At 42.3% G+C, this 22354-nt stretch overlaps 1 protein-coding gene across 5 annotated transcripts in view; it reads left to right on the top strand.

The window, feature by feature from the left end:
• The window catches only part of LOC136875691 (leukocyte elastase inhibitor), a 222923-nt gene that overhangs the window by 77245 nt on the left and 123324 nt on the right, over window positions 1-22354 (top strand). For 4 of the 5 annotated variants that reach the window (XM_068228103.1, XM_068228105.1, XM_068228106.1 and 1 more), the window contains exon 1: window positions 13736-13843. The exons of the other annotated variant lie outside the window; for it this stretch is intronic. In XM_068228103.1, coding sequence (XP_068084204.1) covers window positions 13813-13843 — 31 coding nt within the window. In that variant the 5' untranslated portion in view covers window positions 13736-13812. Of the gene's footprint in view, window positions 1-13735; window positions 13844-22354 lie in introns of those variants that run through there. 5 annotated transcript variants of the gene reach the window in all.

Raw genomic sequence — 22354 nt, 5'->3', positions numbered from 1 at the left:
CGAGGTGCAAGAGCTCCGTGCACTGTGCATCGGTCCCGCTCAGCGCTGTTCGGACCAACGCTTCGTCTCTGGGCTACTCGGCTAAGCTCGGCTCAACTCGGCTCGGATATGGAGCGCTACGGAGAAAGTGAAGAAGAGGGAGACAGTAGGAGCGAGCGATACAGGCGTGGGAAAGAGAGAAAGAGCGCTATTGCTCCAAATCGAGAAGTGGGGGTCTTTTGCACCAAGCACAGTGTCTTAAGCTGATACAAAATCGATCCCGTGAGATACGAGAGTGTTGCGACATAGCCAGTTGAAGTCGACAGTGCAAGTAATAACAAATACAATTCATGTATCGGTTAATAAATATCATATCAAGAACCTTGAAGTTGCAGGACATATGATCAGAGCCATAGGCAGGATTACGTCCTCCTTTGTCGACTTCTATAACATATACAATAAATTTAATAAGTTGCAAGATTGTGAGCAACTGCAAAAAGATTTCGACAGTGTTGTGAGATGGACAGCGGGCAATGGTATGATGATAAACGAAATTTAAAGCCAGGTTGTGAGTTTCACTAATAGAAACAGTCCTCTCAGTTTTAATTACTGCGTTGATGAGATGATAGTTCCTTATGGAGATCACTATAATTACCTAGGTGTTAATATAAGAAAATATATTTTTGGTAGTAACCACATAAACGGGATTGTATATAAAGGGTACAGATCTCTGCACATGGTTATGAGGGTATTTAGGAGTTGTAGTAAGGATGTAAAGGTGAAGGCATATAAGTCTCTGGTAAGACCCCAAGTAGAGTATAGTGCCAGTGTATGCGACCGTCACCACGAATACTTGATTTGGGAATTGGAAGAAATCCAAAGAAAAGTAGCTTGATTTGTTCTGGGTGACTTGCAACAAAAGAATGCTGCAAAATGTAGCCCTGGAAGATTTGGAAGAAAGGAGACGAGCTGCTCGACTAAGTGGTACGTTCCAAGCTGTCAGTGGAGAAATGGCGTGGAATGACATTAGTAAACTAATAAGTTTGAGTGGTGTTTTTAAAATTAGGAAATATCATAATATGAAGATACAGTAAATTACGAATTCCAAACGAAAAATGGGGGCTAATATTCGTTTATAGGAAGAGGAGTTAGGTGTTGGAATAATTTACCAAAGGAGATGTTCAATAAATTCATAAATTCTTTGCAATTATTTAAGAAAAGACTAGATGAACAGGTAATGAATCTGTCACCTGGGCGACTGCCCTAAATGCAGATCAGTGGTGACTGATTGATGATATTGTCATGATCATTCAAACGTCAACGTCTGATACTGTCGTGAGCTAGTACCTTTGGTGGGATGAACTTTCATAATCGGACTGTTGGCCGGCAGGGTAGAAGAGGTTGTGGTATACAAATTTGTAATCACTAGAATGTGTGCCAAAAACCTGAGTTCATTTCAAAACCTCGCCGCAATATACACTGGTAGTGAAGGCTTATGACACAGCTGATGCTGATTTGTTCGTCGGATGGGGATATTAATCCTTCAGCAGAGCCATTAATATTATTATACAGGAGTAGGTTATGTCCTGACACCGCGTTTCAACCCCTTTCCACCTCATTAGTGTCATTATCACTCACCCAGACTGCCCATGGACATGAAATATCAGGTCTCCCTGGAGGCCATATCATTTCACATCAGATTTCCTTTATTCATAAATGCTGTGGGATCGTCGTTGTCACCCAAAATTTCAGGCAGATATAAAACATTAGACTCCCAAAGCTAGTGTCATTTACAATTATGACCTTTTGAAAAAATTGTATTAGTAAATTCGAGCGTTGAGATCACATATCATTAAAATAAATGTTCTGAAGGAGAGTTATTAATAATAAAAATGTCCCTGTTTAACATCAGATGACCGAACGAGGTGGCCATGCCGTTAGGGTTGCGTAACTGTGAGCTTGCATTCTGGAGATGGTGGGCTCGAAACCCACCGTCGGCAACTTTAAAGATGGTTTTCCATGGTTTCCTCATTTTTACACCAGGCAAATGCTGTGTTTGTACCTTAAATAAGGCCATGACCGCAGCCTTTTCAATCCTAGCCCATTCCTATCCTTTCGTAGCCAAAGACCTTCGATGTGTTAATGCGCAGTTAAAGACGTAGCAAATAATAATAAAAATAATAATAATAATAATAATAATAATAATAATAATAATAATAATAATATCAGATGCATCAACATATCAGTAGGTACATCTCTGTACAGTGTGTAGTACTGCTGGGAATTGCTCAGTGGCTGAAACAGCAGTGTGAAGGCTACGATTCTTGTGGTGAACAGAAAGGGGGAGTTTAGAAGGTTAAAGTTATAGCGATGAAGTGTTCTGAGAAGTGACTACTAATAGACTCCGTGACGAATACAGAACGTGTCCGTTACATAACATGAATAACACCATATGTTAAGCAGGTGTTCGGGTAACAACTGTATTAAATAAATTAAAGAGGCTTGTTTAAGCACTCGAACAAAGGTTTGGAGTCCTCCATAATGGTACAAAAGTCAGAGTACTGGTCAAAAGTTTGTACTTAATACCAGTGCTTTTTCTTGTAAGAGAAAAGGTGGCGATATTCACCCGAACTTTATAAACTGCCGCCTCTGTGGTGTAGTGGTTAGCGTGATTAGCTGCCACCCCCGGAGGCCCGGGTTCGATTCCCGGCTCTGCCACGAAATTTGAAAAGTGGTACGAGGGCTGGAACAGGGTCCACTCAGCCTCGGTAGGTCAACTGAGTAGAGGTGGGTTCGATTCCCACCTCAGCCATCCTGGAAGTGGTTTTCCGTGGTTTCCCACTTCTCCTCCAGGCGAATGCCGGGATGGTACCTCACTTAAGGCCACGGCCGCTTCCTTCCATCTTCCTTGCCTACCCCTTCCAATCTTCCCATCCCTCCACAAGGCCCCTGTTCAGCATAGCAGGTGAGGCCGCCTGGGCGAGGTACTGGTCATACTCCCCAGTTGTATCCCCCGACCAAGAGTCTGAAGCTCCAGGACACTGCCCTTGCGGCGGTAGAGGTGGGATCCCTCGCTAAGTCCGAGGGAAAAACCGAACCTGGAGGGTAAGCAGATGATGATGATGATGATGATGACTTTATAAACTGAATCTTACACTTTGTTCATATCTCCAGATGTACCGTGATGCACCCCTTCCAAACGTACTGATTTTCACTTCCAACCGTCTTTTCTGGTTCTAAACTTGTAAAATATTGGCACACCTTATAACCTAGCATTTATTTTTCGTATAAAGTTAGTCATATCTCTGAAAGAAATCATTTTTCTGAGTTAATGTCTAACACTCGGCCTCATCATGGTCAGAAGCGTTTCCCTCTTGAACTGCAGTAAATCTACCGGTACTTACGAAGTTTTCTTCACATTCGCTTTATTTACTTTTCGCAGTTCAGGAGATACTTCAAAAGATTTGTCATGCTGTCCTTTATTGCATTCCGGTACAAAATAATTAGTTACCGGTATTTTATTCAATTCACTTCTCTAACTTGTGAACCACTTGCACCCATCGCTGCTACTAAATACCTATGAACTCGTTTGCCTCGGCAACACAAAAGCAAGTGTTTCATGTTTTCCAAATTATTTAAAAGCAACGAATATTTAAACTTACATTAAACCCAGATTAACTACGATGGTTAGCTATTTACTAATTATTTGCTGAGCGGGCGAATTGGCCGTGCGGTTAGGAGCGCGCAGCGGTGAGTTCGCATCCGGGAGATAGTGGGTTCGAACCCCACTGTCGGCAGCCCTGAAGATGTCTTTCCGTGGTTTCCGATTTTCACACCAGGCAAATGCTAGGGTTGTACCTTAATTAAGGCCACGGCCGCTACCTTCTCATTCCTAAGCCTTCCCTGTCCCATCGTAGCCATAAGACCAATCTGTGTCGGTGCGACGTAAAGCAACTGGGAAAAACAAATTGCTGCTACGTTGGTTTTAACGACATTTGGTGCAGTACGCATACCGTTAGATCGTCCTTGAGAAGAACAGTCTATTTGTTTGTTTGTTTGTTTGTTTGTTTGTTCAAGAGCGAGAAAACCATCGTCCTATTCTATTGTATTCCAGTGGGCAAAAATGAGGAAGGATAAGAAAGTGCAGGACAAAGATTCTCTCTTCCTTAACTCCGAACTGACGATACGAAATAATTGATAGGACGAGTACGACGATTTTAGAACGGCAGTTTCTAGCACAGCCTCTGTGGTGTAGTGGTTAGTATAATTAGCTGTCATTCCCGGCTGCCCGGTTCAATTCCAGGCTCTGGCACTTAATTTTAGAACAGGTACGAGGGCTGAAACGGGGTACACTCAGCCTCGAGAGGTCAACTGAGTAGAGGTGGGTTCGATTCCCATCTCAGCCATCCTCGAAGTGGCTTTCCGTGGTTTCCTCACTTCAGCTCCAGGCAAATGCTGGGACGGTACCTAACTTAAGGCCACGGCCGCTTCCTTCCCTCCGATCTTCTCACCCCTTCATAAAGGCCTCTATTCAGCATAGCAAGTGTGGCTGCCTGGGCGAGGTACTTGTCTTCCTATCCAGTTGTATCTCCCGATCCAAAGTCTCACGCTCTAGGACACTGCCCTTGAGGCGGTAGGGGTGGGATCCCTCACTGAGTCCGAGGGAAAAACGAACCCTGGAGGCTAAGCAGATTAATAAAAAAAAGTTTACAGGAACAATCTTGTGCTCGTACGCACTATATCTATAGAAACATCACAAAAGTGGAGAAACAGGCTGGTTTTTAAGCCATACGCTAACACTACATAGGAAATGTGATAGGAATATTCTGAAAAACATCCACAAATATCCACCGCCACAAGAATACTGCTTAATACTGTAATTTCCCAACAATTTAAGTCGATAAATAAATAAATAAATAAATAAATAAATAAATAAATAAATAAATAAATAAATAAATAAATAAATAAATAAATAAATATCACCTTTCCTGATACAGGGTCGGGGATGCGGTGAAATGAAATTACACGGTATGTTCTTTTACAGCCGAATGCCCTTCCTGACAAGATGACAGCACACACTAGTTATACGTGTCCGCTGCTTTCGCACTCGAGTAAAAGAAAACTGTCTTGATGCTCGATCGCTAGCACAGAATGTGCTGATCTCACCCTCTGATCACTTCTATTTGAACTGGGGCTGAATGGTCTAGGGAGAAACCTCGCGCCAGGGCAAGCCTGTAAAGGTGGGTGACTACGAACAGCTTACACGTCTACCTTCACTCCGTCAGTCCGTCATGTCTCGATCCGGAGAGGGACTATTCAATAAATTATGGCCACCTTTATATGCGAACGGCCGGTCCCGCGGTGTAGGGCTAGCGTACCTGCCTCTTACCCGGAGGCCCCGGGTTCGATTCCAGGCCAGGTCAGAAATGTTTACCTGCATCTGAGGGCTGGTTTGAGGTCCATTCAGCCTACGTGATTACAATAGACCAGCTATCTGACGGTGAGATAGCGGCCCCGGTCTAGAAAGCCAAGAATAAGCGCCGAGAGGATCCGTCGTGCTGACCACACATCTCATAATCTCTAAGCCTTCGGGATGAGGAGCGGTCGCTTGGAAGGTCATGGCCCTTCGGGGCTGTTGCGCCATGGGGTTTGGTTTGTTTTGTGTGTGAACGATTCTTCTTAGTATTAAAATTACCGGGTGAGTTGGCCGTGAGCGTAGAGGCGCGCGGCTGTGAGCTTGCATCCGGGAGATAGTAGGTTCGAATCCCACTATCGGCAGCCCTGAAGATGGTTTTCCGTGGTTTCCCATTTTCACACCAGGCAAATGCTGGGGCTGTACCTCAATTAAGGCCACGGCCGCTTCCTTCCAACTCCTAGGCCTTTCCTATCCCATCGTCGCCATAAGACCTATCTGTGTCGGTGCGACGTAAAGCCCCTAGCAAAAAAAAAAAAAGTATTAAAATTAAATAAACCAAGGTTGCGGAAGCCATATCTAATGAAACTATGAAAAGTTCTTTACACTTGTCTGTAACGGCGCATGTTATTGTTGTGTAAAAGAAGAGTACGTTCGTCAGCGTAGAAGCATACGAATATCCATTGTGTATAGTCTATTAGTCGATTTGTTTCTGTATGGTAGGCCTACATGTTACAATACTATGTTTCTCCTTTTCTGACAAAGAAGAACTATGAGCTTACGGTATCAAAATGTTTTCAGTTATAACAACCATAATTTCAACGTCAAATTATTCGTTGTCCTTTCGTAGCTCCTTTCTTCAGGTCACTCACATTGTTTTCTTTTTCTATTTGATTTACGTCGCACTGACAAAGGTTTTATGGCGAGGAAGGGAGAGAAAACGGCTGAGTGGAAAGAAAGTGACCGTGGCCTTGATAAAGATATACAGAACCAGCATTTTCCTGGTGTGAAAGTGTAAAATCCACGGAAAACCATCTTTAGGGCTGCCTACAGTGGGATTCGAACCCATTATCTCCAAAATGCAAGCTCACTGCTGCGCTCCCCTAACCGCAAGGCCAACTCACTCGGTACTCGCAGTTTAATTGATAACTAAACAGTTATATTTTATGAACAATAATTTTAGTTTTCTCGTCATTTCAACAGAACAATGATATGCACTAGTCCTCTAAACTTGTGATGGGCTGCAACGCCGCGCGTAGAGATGGAGAAAAGAAGACAGACGGGAATGGAGGAAGAATTGTGTTGGTCAGTGATTCTGAGTCGCGCACTGTGCGGGCAACTTCATACCGTGCGAAATTCTGGACTCCACTACTCTAGAACTTCATTATCAGATATACAGGGTGGGGAAAATAAAACTGTCCTGGAAGATATTTGTAAGAAGACTGACGCGGAGCTGACACTTATTAATGAACAGGAGCACTCCCCATCGCAGGAAATGCTGTAAACCGTGATTTCAATGCACCAATTGCTTGCTGTCGCATCTCTGCGCATGCGCATCCTCCGTATCTCCTGAGTATATCGCTGCGCCATTACGTGTGAGGGAGTGAAAGGAGCAAACGTGTTTAGGGACCAGTTCTATGCAACACGATAAAACAACGCGTGTCATTGTCGAGTGTTATGCGAAACACGATTCGTGGGAAACCTGTGAAGAACTGTTTGCGGAAGAGTTTAAGACTGGAAGTGTTTTGGGAAAACCTCCAGCAAAGTCTACAATGCAAAACGTAATGGAAGAATGGCGTGAAAGGGCTCCGTCGGGAATAAAAGCCGCAACGTTCCGAAAAGAATTCGAATGCCAGAAAACATTGCTTGAGTGAAGGAAAGCTCGGTACGAAGTCCAACTATATCTCAACGCCGTTTATGTGTGCAAGTGGTAATTAAGAGATCGTCGTGTAGGAACATTATCAAAAAGTACCTGCATCTGTATCCTTTCAAATTTAGTGTTGCGCTTGCTTTAAAGCGTCCAGACGAACTTTAGCGAGTTGATTCCTGCCTGTTGTTTCTGAGTGAAGTATAGTCAGAACTTTTGGATCATTCGCTTTTCATTTCTTCAGATGAGGCCTGGTTCAGCCTGTCAGGATATGTGGACTCACAGAACACGTGCCATTATGTACCAGAAAATCCCCTCCAGTACATCGAAAAACAGTTGCATCATCTCAAGATTGATATGCAGTGACCAATGTCTGGTGTCCGCATCGTAACACGATTCTTTCACCACACTGTTAATGCCAGCCGGTAGGTCAAGACACTGTTTAATCCATATGTGGATCAACTCACTGAAGATCACAGCACTCACAACTTGACAACCAGTGGCGGTGGACTCTCAGGAGCACATGAGCACGTGAACACCCAATTCTAATGCACATTCACGCATTCATGGATAATTCAAAATTGTATCCTTTGTTTCGACCTGATTTCGTCAATCGATCACAAGCATTCGACTTATATCGAAGCTCCGTTACACTGGCAGTGTTGTTCGTTTCAACTGACGATGCAGGAAGCACAATGGAGGTTGTGCTACGAGCCTGAAGACTATACGCATGCACATGCAGATGACGCTACGGTGTATGCACAGATAACCCCCACGAGCGAGGAGTACGGTAAGGTATGTGCCTTTTCGTCTGCAATCACCCTCAAACCAGAGATAGTATTATTACAGTTGACACCAATGATCCACCCCCTCCCTTGTTACTGCTGACCACAGCTCCCAGAAGTTACTATTGCATTACATCGCCGGAAGATGTCGCCAGTAGATAATTCTGAACAGGTATTCGTAATCGCGGAAGAAGTGGTTGCTTTGCATCGTGGGTAGAGAATCGTTTCCAATGAAATTACAGTAATTTGAATACAGGAAAATGTGGTACTCATTATTTTTCTGCTTGTTGTCATACCAAGGTGAACTTCATTCTATTTAAAACCAAGAATAGTGTTCGCAGCTTTAATATTCGCTACAACACAGCACTGTAACAAAATCGCCGAGAACTTTACTTTCATCGAGATGAGTAGCTTCGGCTAACAAGGGCCACGGCTTTACTGTAGTTTTTCAGATCTGCATTTGAGAGGCGGTGTGGTTGGTCTCCTGTTCGCTGTCCTGAGAATGGTTTTCCATGGTTTTATATTCTCACAAATGATGAAATACATCTACAGTTCCTTTTACAGGCCTCATTCGCTCCTCTCTCACGTTTTTCTCACCTCAAATCACAGCAACACACCTCCTACAGGACGTCGCACAGTGGTGTAAGCACCTATTCTAACCGGCAATAAATCATATCATCTTTCCGGGTTCATAAAAGCCGACAAAAATTCATATTCGGGGGTTCTCGAGGTCGCTGATTACAAATCCGTTAACGGATTTTCGATTAACGGAGTAGCGGATCCACTACACGTCCGCTAACTCGCAAAACTTAAGGTAGACGGAGAAAATTTAGTATTCCGCGAATAGATTCATGGTTAATGGCGCGCTACGCTCCCGTTAACTCTTTAATCAAATTATGAACAGGGCCTAGAAAGAAAAACATATGGAATCCTTGATAAATGTCATGATTTTATTTTCGTAAGAATCGGTCAACTAAATCCATGATCTAAAACATATCAACATATCAACGATTGTAAAAATTTGGCCAGTTTGGCGAGGAAAGTGACCTGAAAAAGGAATAAGAATATATTAGGTTATATTTGAAATGTTTCAATTTTTAGCGCCATGTTACTTATTAGTAAGACTACTTATGATTCATGCCTTGGGTTCACTATCTGTATTTGACATTTCAACGTCCTCTTCTTCTGCTTTCGAAGTCTCTTCTTCGGAAGTCAATTCAACCGAAGCCTCCTCTCCATCTGTGTCCTCATCCAACAGGAGCAAAGCGTGTAGACCTACTTCAGGGGGCAGTTCATTCCAGTGAATTTCGGTTTTGATGAGGTGCCTTGAAACTACTGGGTCCGACGAAAACAGGAGACCGTGTATTAGATCAGTTGTTGTGTTCCTTCTGGGTTTGGTGCACCCAGAAGAACCTGTAATCCTTGTTTCGGGATTCTTGGGCCTCCTCGAACAGCTTTCCGATTAGCAGAAGGACGTATCTGGTCGCCTGAGCACTATGAATTAAGACTTTGTGGACGGTCCGAGGCGGCATAGGATACCAATTATATAAGGACACGTGCACTTTTGTAGTGTCCAAAGTGTACGCGCTGAAAGCCTCATCGTTCACCAGATGACCACTGGACAAAACCTAAACCCCAGAGAAGAGTATAAATATCGTGAAGCGAAGGAACTAAGTCCAAATATAGATGAATTGGGTTTTGTTGTTGTACCTGCAATATAACAGCAAATCTGCTGATTAATTATTCGCTGACTCTGGTTGCTTCCGCTGCCTTATTCGGATTGCGAAATAACTTTCTTGATGTCCCATTCCTTTGAACAACCCTGTCAACTTTCAGGCCCAGCTCTTTGCACAAAGCCTCCCGAATAGTGTATTTTCGATCTTTTACATCTTGCTTTTGTTCATTAGTGGCGTTTCGTAAACTACCTTTAAACAACAAATTTCAATGTAAAGAAATACCGTCAGATCCATGGTATTTTTTTAAGTTTACAGCTTAAATTACCTTTATTTAATTCCAGTTTGTAAGCTATGTGGAGAATGCATTCCAAAAACTTGATCCATGCGTGGGATCTGAAACTCCGTATTTTAGGTTTTCTTCCCTAATACAAACACTGGAATTTAATTACAGATCATTCGTTTGAGATGGTAAGCATCCGCAGATATAGCAGGTGGCACTCCTAGTATACGTCCGTGTTGAAATAACTGTTGTGTCTAACATGGTCTAAAAGTTGCAAGAAGTGGCAATTAATTTTTGGTAGAGAATCTTTAGTATAGTATATAATATCAATTAAATCAATCAGTAACTCATAAATACCTATAACTTGGTCTCCGGCCCTGAAATCGCTGTAAAATAGGAGTACAGTGAAGTCTAAACTATGGAGAAGTTAACTGGTTGATACGGTCTTTTTAGCGCGTGCAGAAGGACTTATTCTGGTGAATTTCCTCAACAAATACCCTCCAGAAAGGGGTTCTTCAATATCCTGGTTGGTCCAAATAAGACATAAATGTTTAATTTTTTTCCAATTTTTTAAAAATTGTCATGTTTGTGCTTCATTCCCCGCCACTTATACACTCGAAGCACATCATGTAGGGCAGATAAGAGGTACCTGGGGGTGTCTAGAATGAGTTCCCAAACTTTTTACAGCATTTTCGTGACTTCGATTTTATCAATCTTTTGTCGGCAAGAATCGGTGTTAGACCACTGTGCGTCGCCCTCTAGGACGCCAACCATCGGGGTACGAAGTGAAAACATTTCAGTAGTACATGGTCGTAATTTTAATAATGATAATAGCAGAGTTGGACGAAGTCTTAGGTAAGGAGTACAAGATGAAAATAAATAAGTCCAAAACAAAAGTAATGGAGAGCAGTCGAACGAAGGCAGGTGATGCAGGAAATATTATATTAGGAAATGAAGTCCTAAAGGAAGTAGATTAATATTGTTACTTGGGTCGTAAAATAACTTACGATGGCAGAAGTAAGGAGGACATAAAATGCAGATTAGCACAAGCAAGGAAGAGCTTTCTTAAGAAAAGAAATTTGCTTACTTCAAACATTGATACAGGAATTAGAAAGATGTTTTTGGAGACATTCGTGTGGAACGTGGCATTGTATGGAAGTGAAACATGGACGATAACTAGCTCAGAAAGAAAGAGAATGGAAGCTTTTGAAAGGTGGTGTTACAGAAGAATGCTGAAGGTGAGATGGATGGATCGAATCACGAATGAAGAGATACTGAATCGAATTAGTGAGAGGAGATCGATTTGGCTAAATTTGACAAGAATAAGAGATAGAATGATAGGTCACATCTTAAGACACCCAGGACTTGTGCAGTTGGTTTTTGAAGGAAGTGTAGGTGGTAAGAACAGTAGAGGTAGACCAAGGTTTGAATATGGCAAGCAGATTAGAGCAGATGTAGGATGCAGTAGTTACGTAGAAATGAAAAGGCTAGCACAAGATGGGGTGGCATGGAGGGCTGCATCAAACCAGTCTATGGACTGATGATCAAACACACACAATAGCAATGTTATTGTTTTACGTCCCACTAACTACTTTTACGATTTTCGGAGACGCCGAGATGTCGGAATTTAGTCACGCAGTGCCAATATACCAAACAAGGCATCTTCAAATACCACCGAGCTGAGCCAGTATCGAACCTGCCAAGTTGGGGTCAGAAGGCCAGCGCTTCAACCGTCTGATCCACTCAACCCGGCAGTCGTAATTTTAGTTTACTTGTGCGCTCACTGATTAGTGTCGGGAAAATGCATCCTCGGTTGTAGGGGTTCTACCATATTATGAGTGGACAAGGAACCGTAAAAGGAATTTTTAGTAAAATGACTGAAGCAAGTTATTGTCACGATTGCATGACGAGTTCGGTGAGGAGAGGACAATCAGCAGAAGCAGTGCAGTCGAATGGCCACCTCGATCACCTAATCTCTCTCCCTGTTATTTTCACCTGTGGGGCAAATTGAAGGGTCGAATGTACTCCAATAATCCTCACACACTGGAAGAGCTACAGCAGAACATTGAAAATGCTATTGCTGCTATCACTTACGCAGAGCTGCTACTCGTGTCTCACAGTTTGACGAATCGAGCACAGCGTTGCATCGACGTCAAAGGTGGCCATTTCCAGCATCTTCTATGATTTTCGTCAAAAAGGGTCAATTCCGCGTCACTCCTATCGTAAACATTTTCCGGGCCAGGTTGATTTCGCCCATCCGGTCTAAGGGCAGGTTCGCCGTTGACCAGAGTGTCATGTTATGTTGTGTTGTGTGGAGAATTGAGTAGCCAGTTACGAGTAGTGACCGAGCGAGTTGGCCGTGCGGTTATAGCCGCGCAGCTCTGAGCTTCAATCCGGGAGATAGTGGGTTCCAATCCCACTGTCGGCAGACCTGAAAATGGATTTCCGTGATTTCCCATATTCACACCAGGCAAATGCTGGGGTTGTACCATAATTAAGGCCACGGTCGCTTCCTTCCCGCTCCTAGGCCTTTCCTATTCCTTCGTCGCCAAAAGATCTATCTGTGTCGGTGCGACGTAATGCAAATATTTAAAAAACCACGAGTAGTGAGCTGAGACTTCAATGTTTGGAGCGATCACGTGAGTTGATTTTGCGAGTTGTCGGTTTTGTTTGTAGTTGACCCAAGTATACAGTCATTGTGCGTTAACTTATGTTAGCCAGTGGACGTATGTTCGAACCTGACTAAATGGAGCTACTGTGTGAAGCAATTGTGGTGCGAGTGCAGAGAAGTGAAAGTCGAAAGTGAAACTTGTCAGTCAAGATAATGGAAGTTCGCCCGTTCCAGGTAAAGACTGCAAGCCCATGACCCGCTGTGAGGACAAGTGACTTTTGTGAATAGCCAGTATTTAGTGAAGAGTTGTCATTCATTGTCGAGTATAACTGTGTATGCGTGCGCGCGCGCATGTGTGTATCTGTATATGTGTGTAGCAACTGGGGTCATCGTAGATAACATAAGTTCAATAGAACAGTCAATGACGGGCTGAGTAGCTCAGACGGTAGAGCGCTGGCCTTCTGAGCCCAACTTGGCAGGTTCGATCCAGGCTCAGTCCGGTGGTATTTAAAGGTGTTCAAATACGTCAGCCTCGTATCGGTAGCATTATATCGTAGTATTATATAGGTTCTTTGAACTGTTGAGCATGTGTTCCTTTTATGAAGCTCGTTAAGCGTAGAAATTCCAATGAGTAAAGGAAGATCTAAGGGTCAATAATGGAAGGAGAACTGCAGGATAAGGTATAAAGTAGAAAAAGTAATTTGTCTCCATGATTTACAGTAGTTTCATTTGTGAAGCCATAGAGGATGCTGCAGTTACAAGAGACGGCAAACGAAAGTTTATATGTATCGATGACGTCATGGAAGTTCACGGTTCATGAGAATTAGCTGATAATGAGACGTGCCTCTCACCAAGAAATTGGTAAGCTGGTCATGAAAAAGGTCAGAAACAGAAACTGCGGTAGAACAAGACAAGAAGAGAAGCAAGGAATAAGACGCGCCAGTGGAGAAGAAAGCCGTAGGATACTTTCTGAAAGGTCACCGTGAGATAATTTGAACCAGCATTGTTCGCTTGTTGATCGTAGAGCGAGATTACCTACACTCCGCTAAGGAGTTGAGGGGTTCGGGAAGGAAATCTCCTTCGTGTTAGGCTCTTAATAACACAATTTCAAGGTTCCAGTGACGTAATCTTGCGCTGTTGTGCTTATAAGTTGTGGACCTTCGCTACCCAAGCAACACAACGCGTCATACGAATAGAAGACATGAAGATCTGCCGGCCACTGCTATCAGCCGGTATGTAATCTAAGTAGCAACAACTGGAATATCACATTTAGAGTAGTGAATTCGTATAAACATGTTTATTTACATTTTTTTTTTTTGGTTAGTGATCAACATTAGAAACACAGTGGTCAATATGCTAGCTTCTTCTGCTCAATTACACATGTTCGACCACATGGTTCGCAGGGGAGGAAGAAAGTATAGATACATTTAAAAAAAGTATAGATTAATTTATCTGGTCCGTAAAAATTTCACAGACTTCTGATTATCTATCTAGAATTCTCTGTTTAAACACTTTCCATATTGATACAAACTGGTAGCGAGAGGAATGATGACATCGGAGTGAAAATCTCCTAGATAGCGTCAACACTGACATTATTATTATGATTATGATTATGATTATTATTATTATTATTATTATTATTATTATTATTATTATTATTATTATTATTATTATTATTATTTGTTTTGGGTCGTCTCACCGACTCAAAAACGTGTTAATTAATTCAATTTATAGGTTTTAGAGACGTCGGGGTACCGGAGTTTTGTCCCGCAAGAATTCTTTTATGTACCAGCATAACTACCGACACGAGACTGACGTATTGGAGCACCTTCAAATACCGTACCGCCGGACTGAGCCAGGATCGAATCTGCCAAGTTGTGGTCAGAAGGCCAACACTTCAACCTTCTTATGGAAAGAATAAGGCTAGGATTATGAAAGAAGCGATCATGGTATTAATTAAGGTATAACCCCTAAATTTGCTCGTTTTTAATTTTATATTTGACATTCGGCAAGTAGCCCCGCTGACAGCAAACAATGAGGTAAAAATACATAAAATACATGTGTGTCCAATTCTTGTCCTGTTTCCGTACGGGTTCGGATATGAAATGAGATTAAATTTCGTAGCGAGTTTTTACGATCGGATGGATGCCCTTCCTGACAACCTCATCAGAGATGTTAATGAGATGATATGAATGACGTGATTATGATAGTAGGAAGGGCGAGGGTAATAATAATAAATAATTTCGTGTGGCTATTTCTAGCCGGGTGCAGCCCTTGTAAGGCAGACTCTCCGACGAGGGTGGGCGGCATCTGCCATGTGAAGGTAACTGCGTGTTATTGTGGTGGAGGATAGTGTTATGTGTGGTGTGTGAGTTGCAGGGATGTTGGGGACAGCACAAACACCCAGCCCTCGAGCCATTGGAATTAACCAATGAAGGTTAAAATCCCCGGCCCGGCCGGGAATCGGACCCGGGACCGTCTGAACCGAAGGCCAGTACGCTGACCATTCAGCCAACGAGTCGGACAGGGCGAGGGTAAAACGTGGGGACGGTACATAGCCTACACTAGTCGGATGGCACCAAGGCTCAAGTCTTAACGTCCCCATCCAACGGACGAATTACCAACAGCAGCGCCACACGCCCCCACTCCATATGAACACTGAGGAGGGGATTAGAATTTAACCCAGGCTTTTGGTACGCAATCTAGTGACTGTAAATTTTATACCACCATCTCTCCTACCCTGTCGGGCAACATTCTTCACCAACGGCACTCGTACTGGCTAACGTCGTTGTCAGACCTGATGCCTTAATGATTATAGGCACCATTGTAAAAATGCATATAATTCATAAAAGTATCATACATAAATTAATACTCTACATAAAATACGTATAATAAATGAAGTATCTCAATACAGAAGGAAAGAAAATCAACTAATTTTAGTCACTTCGCAACACACGCAAAAGGATCTCCACCAGCAAATATCTTATTTAATTCTTCATATCACTCACGTGTCAAAACTGGGCAAATGCAAAGTAAATGTTGGTGTTAGATCTTCCTAAAAACATAGTACTTAAAGCAAACGAACATATTGTTATTATTATTGTTACATTTATTCTTTCTTTCTTTCTTTCTTTTCTTAATCCGTTTATCCTCCAGGGTTGGTTTTTCGCTCGGACTCAGCGAGGGATCCCACCTCTGTAGCCTTACGGGCAGTTTTCTAGAGCGTCAGATTTTGGGTCGGGTTATACAACTGGGAAGGAGGATGAGGACTGAGCGAGGGATCCCACCTCTGCCGCCTTAAGGCCAGTTTTCTGGAGCGTCAGACTTTGTATCCGGGTATACAACTGGGAAGGAGGACCAGTACCTAGCTCAAGCGGCCTCACCTGCTATGCTGAATAGGGGCCTTGTTGGGGGAGGGAAGATTGGAAGGGATAGACAAGGAAGAGAGGAAGAAGCTGTCGTGGCCTTAAGTTAGGTACCATCACTGCATTTGCCTGGAGGAGAAGTGGGAAACGACGGAAAACAACTTCGAGGATGGCTGAGGACGGAATCGAACCCCCCTGTTGACCTCCCGAGGCTCAATCGACCTCGTTCCAATCCTCGTATCACTTTACAAATTTCATGGCAGAGCCGGAAATCGAATCCGTGACCCTCTGAACTGAAAGCCTCAACGTTCACCATTCAGCCAAGGATTCGGACTTATTCTTCTTCTTCTTATACTTATGATTATTATAACTACTATCATCATCATCATCATCGAATGGACGTGCCAAAAAACAGAAAAGTAATTCTTCCTGAAAAATTAATAGAAATAGAAAAATACCATCTTTTAATTTAAAAATAACTAAAGTACGTTTGGTGGCCTTCATTTCCGTTATACTAATAATAATGATAAGTCCGACTCCTTGGCTGAATGGTGAACGTTGAGGTCTTCTGTTCAGAGGGTCTGGGTTCTATTTCCGGCCAGATCGGGGATTTTAATCGCGTCTGATTAATTCTTCTGGCTCGGGAATTGAGTGTTTGTGTTTCTGCGAACTCTCTCTTCTTCATATTCTGGCATACACCACAGAAACACGCAATATTGTGATTACATCCCTACACATAGGTTTGGCACCAGGAAGGGCATCCAGCCGTAAAACAGGGCCTAATTCACAAACACGTATGTATATGTGTGACAAAATCACACGCGTGACACCACAGATATGAAAAAAAGAGTTATAATGATCATTTCAATTCTCACTAAACACTGTACTTTCAGTCCCGGTTTCTTCAACGAATTTTAAGTGTTAACATTGCTGTTAAGGAGACTTAACACATAATTTAACAAATTTAACAAATTGTTAACTCTAACAAATTTTTAATACTTGTGCTAAATTAACATGGCAGTAGCCCTGTGTTATACCTCTCAACAGCTTCTAAAATTTCAAAATTGAGGCATGTAGAAGACGTAATTTTTAAACTTTATTGCTGTATTATAAACTATTTATAAACTGGAGAAGACAAAGAACGATCCATACTAAGAAGAAACTAGTTTTTTGAGTTGTCAGAAGAAATATTTCTACAAAGAAATCTAATTATTAAAGCCATAATGAACAAGGTACTCGAAGAAATTGAAAATAGGTTAGAGTTTCTAACAGATTGAAACTTATCAGTGTCTCCAGTGCAGCAGTAGCTTATAGTTTTTACAAGGAGTGGTCAGACCCTGCGTCCAACCGATTTCAATGAGCTTAATACCTGCTGGGGGACACTCAACAGTAACTCGTGTATAAGACTTTAGGTCAATACGCTTTCGTTTTCGAAAAAATTGAGGACAAATGTCATGAGGCAGGATCCACTTCGGACCAAGTGGAGGTGACTGAACAGGCGAACACAATTTACTTAAACATGTCAGGTCCGCAACCTAAGAATTTCCGAAAATTTTATGAATCCCCGATTCCAAGGCAACGGGTATATACTAGATAGTTGCAACACATACAAGCGGAGTGGTGGCCGACTGGTCACCGTACATGGCTACAAACCGCGACGACCGTAGCTATATTTTTTCATACAAATTAACATTTTATTTGAGGAAAGGTGAAGGTGAAAATGCGAGTAAAAATATTAAACTAACTGTAGTGAACTTTGTTTTCTACTTCAAATTAAAATATATACAGGCCCCACACACAGAGTAACAGTAACTGTGAGAAGTTTTAGGCCAATATTCATTTCAGGTATAAAATAAAGTGTAATGCAATTCGCGTAATATTTTTGACCCCATTTTTATCTCCACGCTCCCTCAAATATTAATTTTATTGTACAAGAACTATAACTGCGACGAGACTCGAACTCACGTCTAGGAGGTTCGCAGACAGACCACTACGCCACCACTCCGTTTGACTGTGATGCAACTCCAAGTTTATGTGGGGGATATGGGTATTCGTCATTTCTTCATAAATTATTAGGTTGTTGACCTGACATGTTGAAGTAATATTTCTTCGCCTTTTAGTGTTCTATCACCTCTACTTTGTCGGAAGCGGATACTGTGTCATGATATCTGACCTCATTTCTTTTCGAAAACGAAAGCATATTGAATTAAACCCTTACACACGAGTTACTGTTGAGTGTCTCCCCACAGGTACATTGAAGCTCGGTGAAATCGGTTGACCGCAAGGGTCTGGCCTCTCCTTGTTAGATATTACGCTTGAGACACTTTTCATGTAATTGTAGGAGCCTATATTCCCGAGTGCAAGACAAGAGTGTATAGAGTTCAGCAAAGAATTCCTGGTGCCATTGCAGCATTAACAAGGCATTACATTATTTTCCTCTCAATAAAACAATAGCCGAAAATCATTCAAGACATATCAATTATTATCACATTTTATCGGTGATGTAGGAGCCTTAGATTGCACTCATAGAAGAACAGGCCATATCGAATGTTGTGATATAACAGTCCGTTCTTTTATTTTTAAGCACATTAGCATACTTTCAAATTTAAACTATAACAACATTTGACTCGCATTCATCATAATAACGCTTTTGTTGCCTCTTACTTGACATTTTTGCATCTTAGCGGTCTCCGCTAACCATAACCTATAATAATGTCAACCATATAAAATACTATTTCAACACACCACTAGGAGCGCTTTATATAAAGAAACAAAAGACGCTCACTGCCAAACGCGTTCAGAAAACTTACGGAAATTTTTTAATTTGCCTTTAACAATTGTTTCGTAACAAATGTTAAATTAATAACACTTGTTAGTTAACATTTGTTAAATAATATTTAACACAGAGTTGAAGAAACTGGGCCCAAAGGTTTTTGGAAACTGCGAGGTGCCGGAATTTTGCCCCGCACGAGTTCTTTTACGTGCCAGTAAATCTTCCGACAGATGGTTGACACATTTTGTCGATGGTCCTTTATTAACATAGGTATAGTTTACCTACCTGACATACTTGAGCACCTTCAAATATCACCAAACTGAGTCAGGAGGGAACCTGCCAACTTGAGGCCAGTGCTCTACAAACTGACCTACTTAATGGAGACGCAGCCCATAGAAACTACGAACGCGTTATTTCATTGCTGCTGACGGAGCTCGGAGAATCTTCGGGTGCATGTTTGAACTCTAGCTAAAAATAGTAGCCGCCATTTCAGCGAGCTGTGACTTCACCAGAATACTGTTGGATGTTTGTATTAGCATAAAATGGGCTTCATGTGAGCAGAAGTCGAGAGCTCTTCTCTCAAGGCACTGACAACAAAGCCACTTTCCTACATAACCTAAGGCTGCTTCATCGTTCACTCTTAGCATGTTTAATTCAAGTGTGCCAAATTTAGACGATGAATCCATACTGGATGGTCTTTTGGAAGACTCGGGTCCTGAAACTGAGGACAAGGATAACATTTACACACCAAGCGAACTTGATGATTCTGACGCTTCAGGCAAGTAAACGTAGATAATGAGCTTATATCAAATTGGTGTGAAGTGGTTTATGTAACACAGTATTATAACGGTCCCTAAAAATTTGGGTTGTTGCCCGTATTCTAAATGATAACCTGCACAAACTCGATGCAAGTACGTCCTCAAGCGACGAAAGACGGAAAGGCAAGTTACTTGTTTTAAACAACGATAACCGTGCCAGTTGACTAATTAGGTTAACATCTGTTTAGTATATAGTAGATGGGTCATCAATCAAATTTCAAAGTATTAATCTAACTGGTATCCATAGCTCCGTCAGAAGTTTTATTGTGTGTAGAACTTATTATCTTCATATATTTCAGAAATGCTGCACTATTATGATGATTAAAACTCATTTTCATGTGGAAGAAAGTGTGATCATTCTAACCTATCTAAATGTTATTACCTAGCATTGAAAAAATTCAAAAAACCATTAAAAATCCTGCGATTTCTGGAGGGTAGCACATTTAAATATGACCGTCTCCAATGTGTTAAGGGTCTCAACTTGATCTACTTTTTTCGAAATACCTACTCTCTTGATAAGTTATACTAGTATGGCAATGTATTGCCTGTGACAATCTTGAAGATATCAGCTCTCTACTGATAAAAGAATCGCTAGAGTGGTTTCGAAGATAGTCTCGACGCACGAATGAACTCACTAGCAATCTATCTTCACGAAGTTACTAATTATAGGTTAGGGCTACCATATTTGAAAGTGAACAAAAGCTGGGGATTACCAAATTGTAAAGTTAAAAAACTGAGGGAATTCATTTCTAGTGGCTTATTTCATATATTTTTCACTGGCTTAGACTTTTCCTTAAATCCGTTTTAGAGACAATGCTCTCTTATTACTATACACGTGCCCGATTCCATGGCGTAGTGGTTAGGATGCTGGCCTTTGGTTCAAGGGATCCCGTGTTCGATTCCCGCTCGGGTCGGGGAATTTCATTAGTTAATTCCTATGGCTCGGGGGCGGGTGTTTGAGACGTCTTCAGCATTAGATTTAACCTTAGAGAGGGCCCCATCTTCACAGATGAGTAGGTCGCCTATATTCTTCTTCTACCGCTTTTCTCACATCGGTGGAGTCGCGGGTGGGAACTGTGTCGTACAGATGGATTTGACCCTATTTTAAGGCCGGATGCCCTTCCTGATGCCAACACTACGTGGAGGGATGTAATCACTATTGGGCGTTTCTGTGCTGGTCGGTAGTGTAGTGCGTTGTTAGAATATGAAGAGGAAAGTGTTAGGACAAACACAAACAGCCACTCCCAGAGCCAGAATAATTAATCAGACGCGACCCGGCCCAAAACTGAAACCGGGACCCTCTGAACCGAAGGTCTCAAACGAGCAGGTCGCCTATACGGCGTCAAATCGGAAGACCATCACCAGGCCTCTCCGGAGGCCACAGGCCATTATTACGGTACACATGTTGCATTTTTCAAATTGTACAGTACAATTAACAACAATTGTACATTTACAACTGTGAGCTTATTTCGCTCGTCCGTCCACTAAAACATTACATACAAACATACATATTATCGGCACACTTTATCTTGGTGTATTTGTGTACGGGGGTTAGGAGTAAGGAGGGAGCTGTCCCGCTCCCGGTAGTGCTGCCAACTGACTGAAAATGAAATCTGAATTGAATCGAGAATATGATCGATCGATATAAAGTTTCTAAACCGTTATTATCTTAAGCCAACAACTGTGTCACATACACATTATATGACATTATATAACACTATGTAACATTTCTCGATGCGAATCTTGTTCCTAGCATAAATTCTACTTTTTGGCTTTGCTGTGTAAACAACAACAGTACTATGTACGCCAGATGTCGCACAACGATGCTTAAGCGAATCATAGTTTTTGTTTCAAACGTTGCCAGTACGAATCTCGAAGATTGCCGAGGTCGACCGATTCAGCACTAGGGTGTAAATGCACCAAGATAAAGTGTGCCGATAATACATACATCATTATAGACCGTCATGCCTTTCAGCGTTCAGTCTGCAAGCCTCTGTGAATTTAATAAACGTCGCCACAATCCTCTGTTTGCAACTAGTGCTGTGGCCCCATTTAGTTCTATACCTCTTATCTTTAAGTCGTTAGAAACTGAGTCTAACCATCGTCGTCTTGGTCCCCCTCCACTTCTCTTACCCTCCATAACAGAGTCCATTATTCTCCTAGGTAACCTATCCTCCTTCATTCGCCTTACATGACCCCACCATCGAAGCCGGTTTTTGAGTACAGCTTCATCCATCGAGCTCATTCCTAACAACCTTTATCTCCTCATTCCGAGTACTCTCCTGCCCTTGTTCCCACCTGTTTATACCAGCAATCATTCTCACTACTTCATGTCTGTTACATCTAACTTATGAATAAGATACCCTGAATCCACCCACCTTTCGCTCCGGTAAAGCAAAGTTGGTCTGAAAACAGACCGATGTAAAGATAGTTTCATCCAGGAGCTGTCTTCTTTATTACAAAATACTGCTGATAGCTACTGCGAGTTCACTGCATTAACTTTACTACACCTTGATTCAATCTTGGTCCACCTCTCAGGTGTAGTGATTAATGTGATTAGCTGACACCCCCGGAGCCCCGGGTTCGCTTCCCGGCTCTGCCACCGAATTTGAAAGGTGGTATGAGGGCTGGAACGGGGTCCACTCAGCCTCGGGAGGTCAACTGAGTAGTGGTGGGTTCGAGTCCCACCTCAGTCATCCTGGAAGTGGTTTTCCGTGGTTTCCCACTTCTCCTCCAGGTAAATGCCGGGATGGTAACTAACTTTAGGCCACGGCCGCTTCCTTCCCT

The sequence above is a fragment of the Anabrus simplex genome, chromosome 6, assembly GCF_040414725.1.
Source record: "Anabrus simplex isolate iqAnaSimp1 chromosome 6, ASM4041472v1, whole genome shotgun sequence".
In the NCBI taxonomy this organism is placed as follows: domain Eukaryota; kingdom Metazoa; phylum Arthropoda; class Insecta; order Orthoptera; family Tettigoniidae; genus Anabrus; species Anabrus simplex.
Note: the sequence above shows the minus strand (reverse complement) of the source record. Positions and strands in the feature narration are given on the sequence as shown.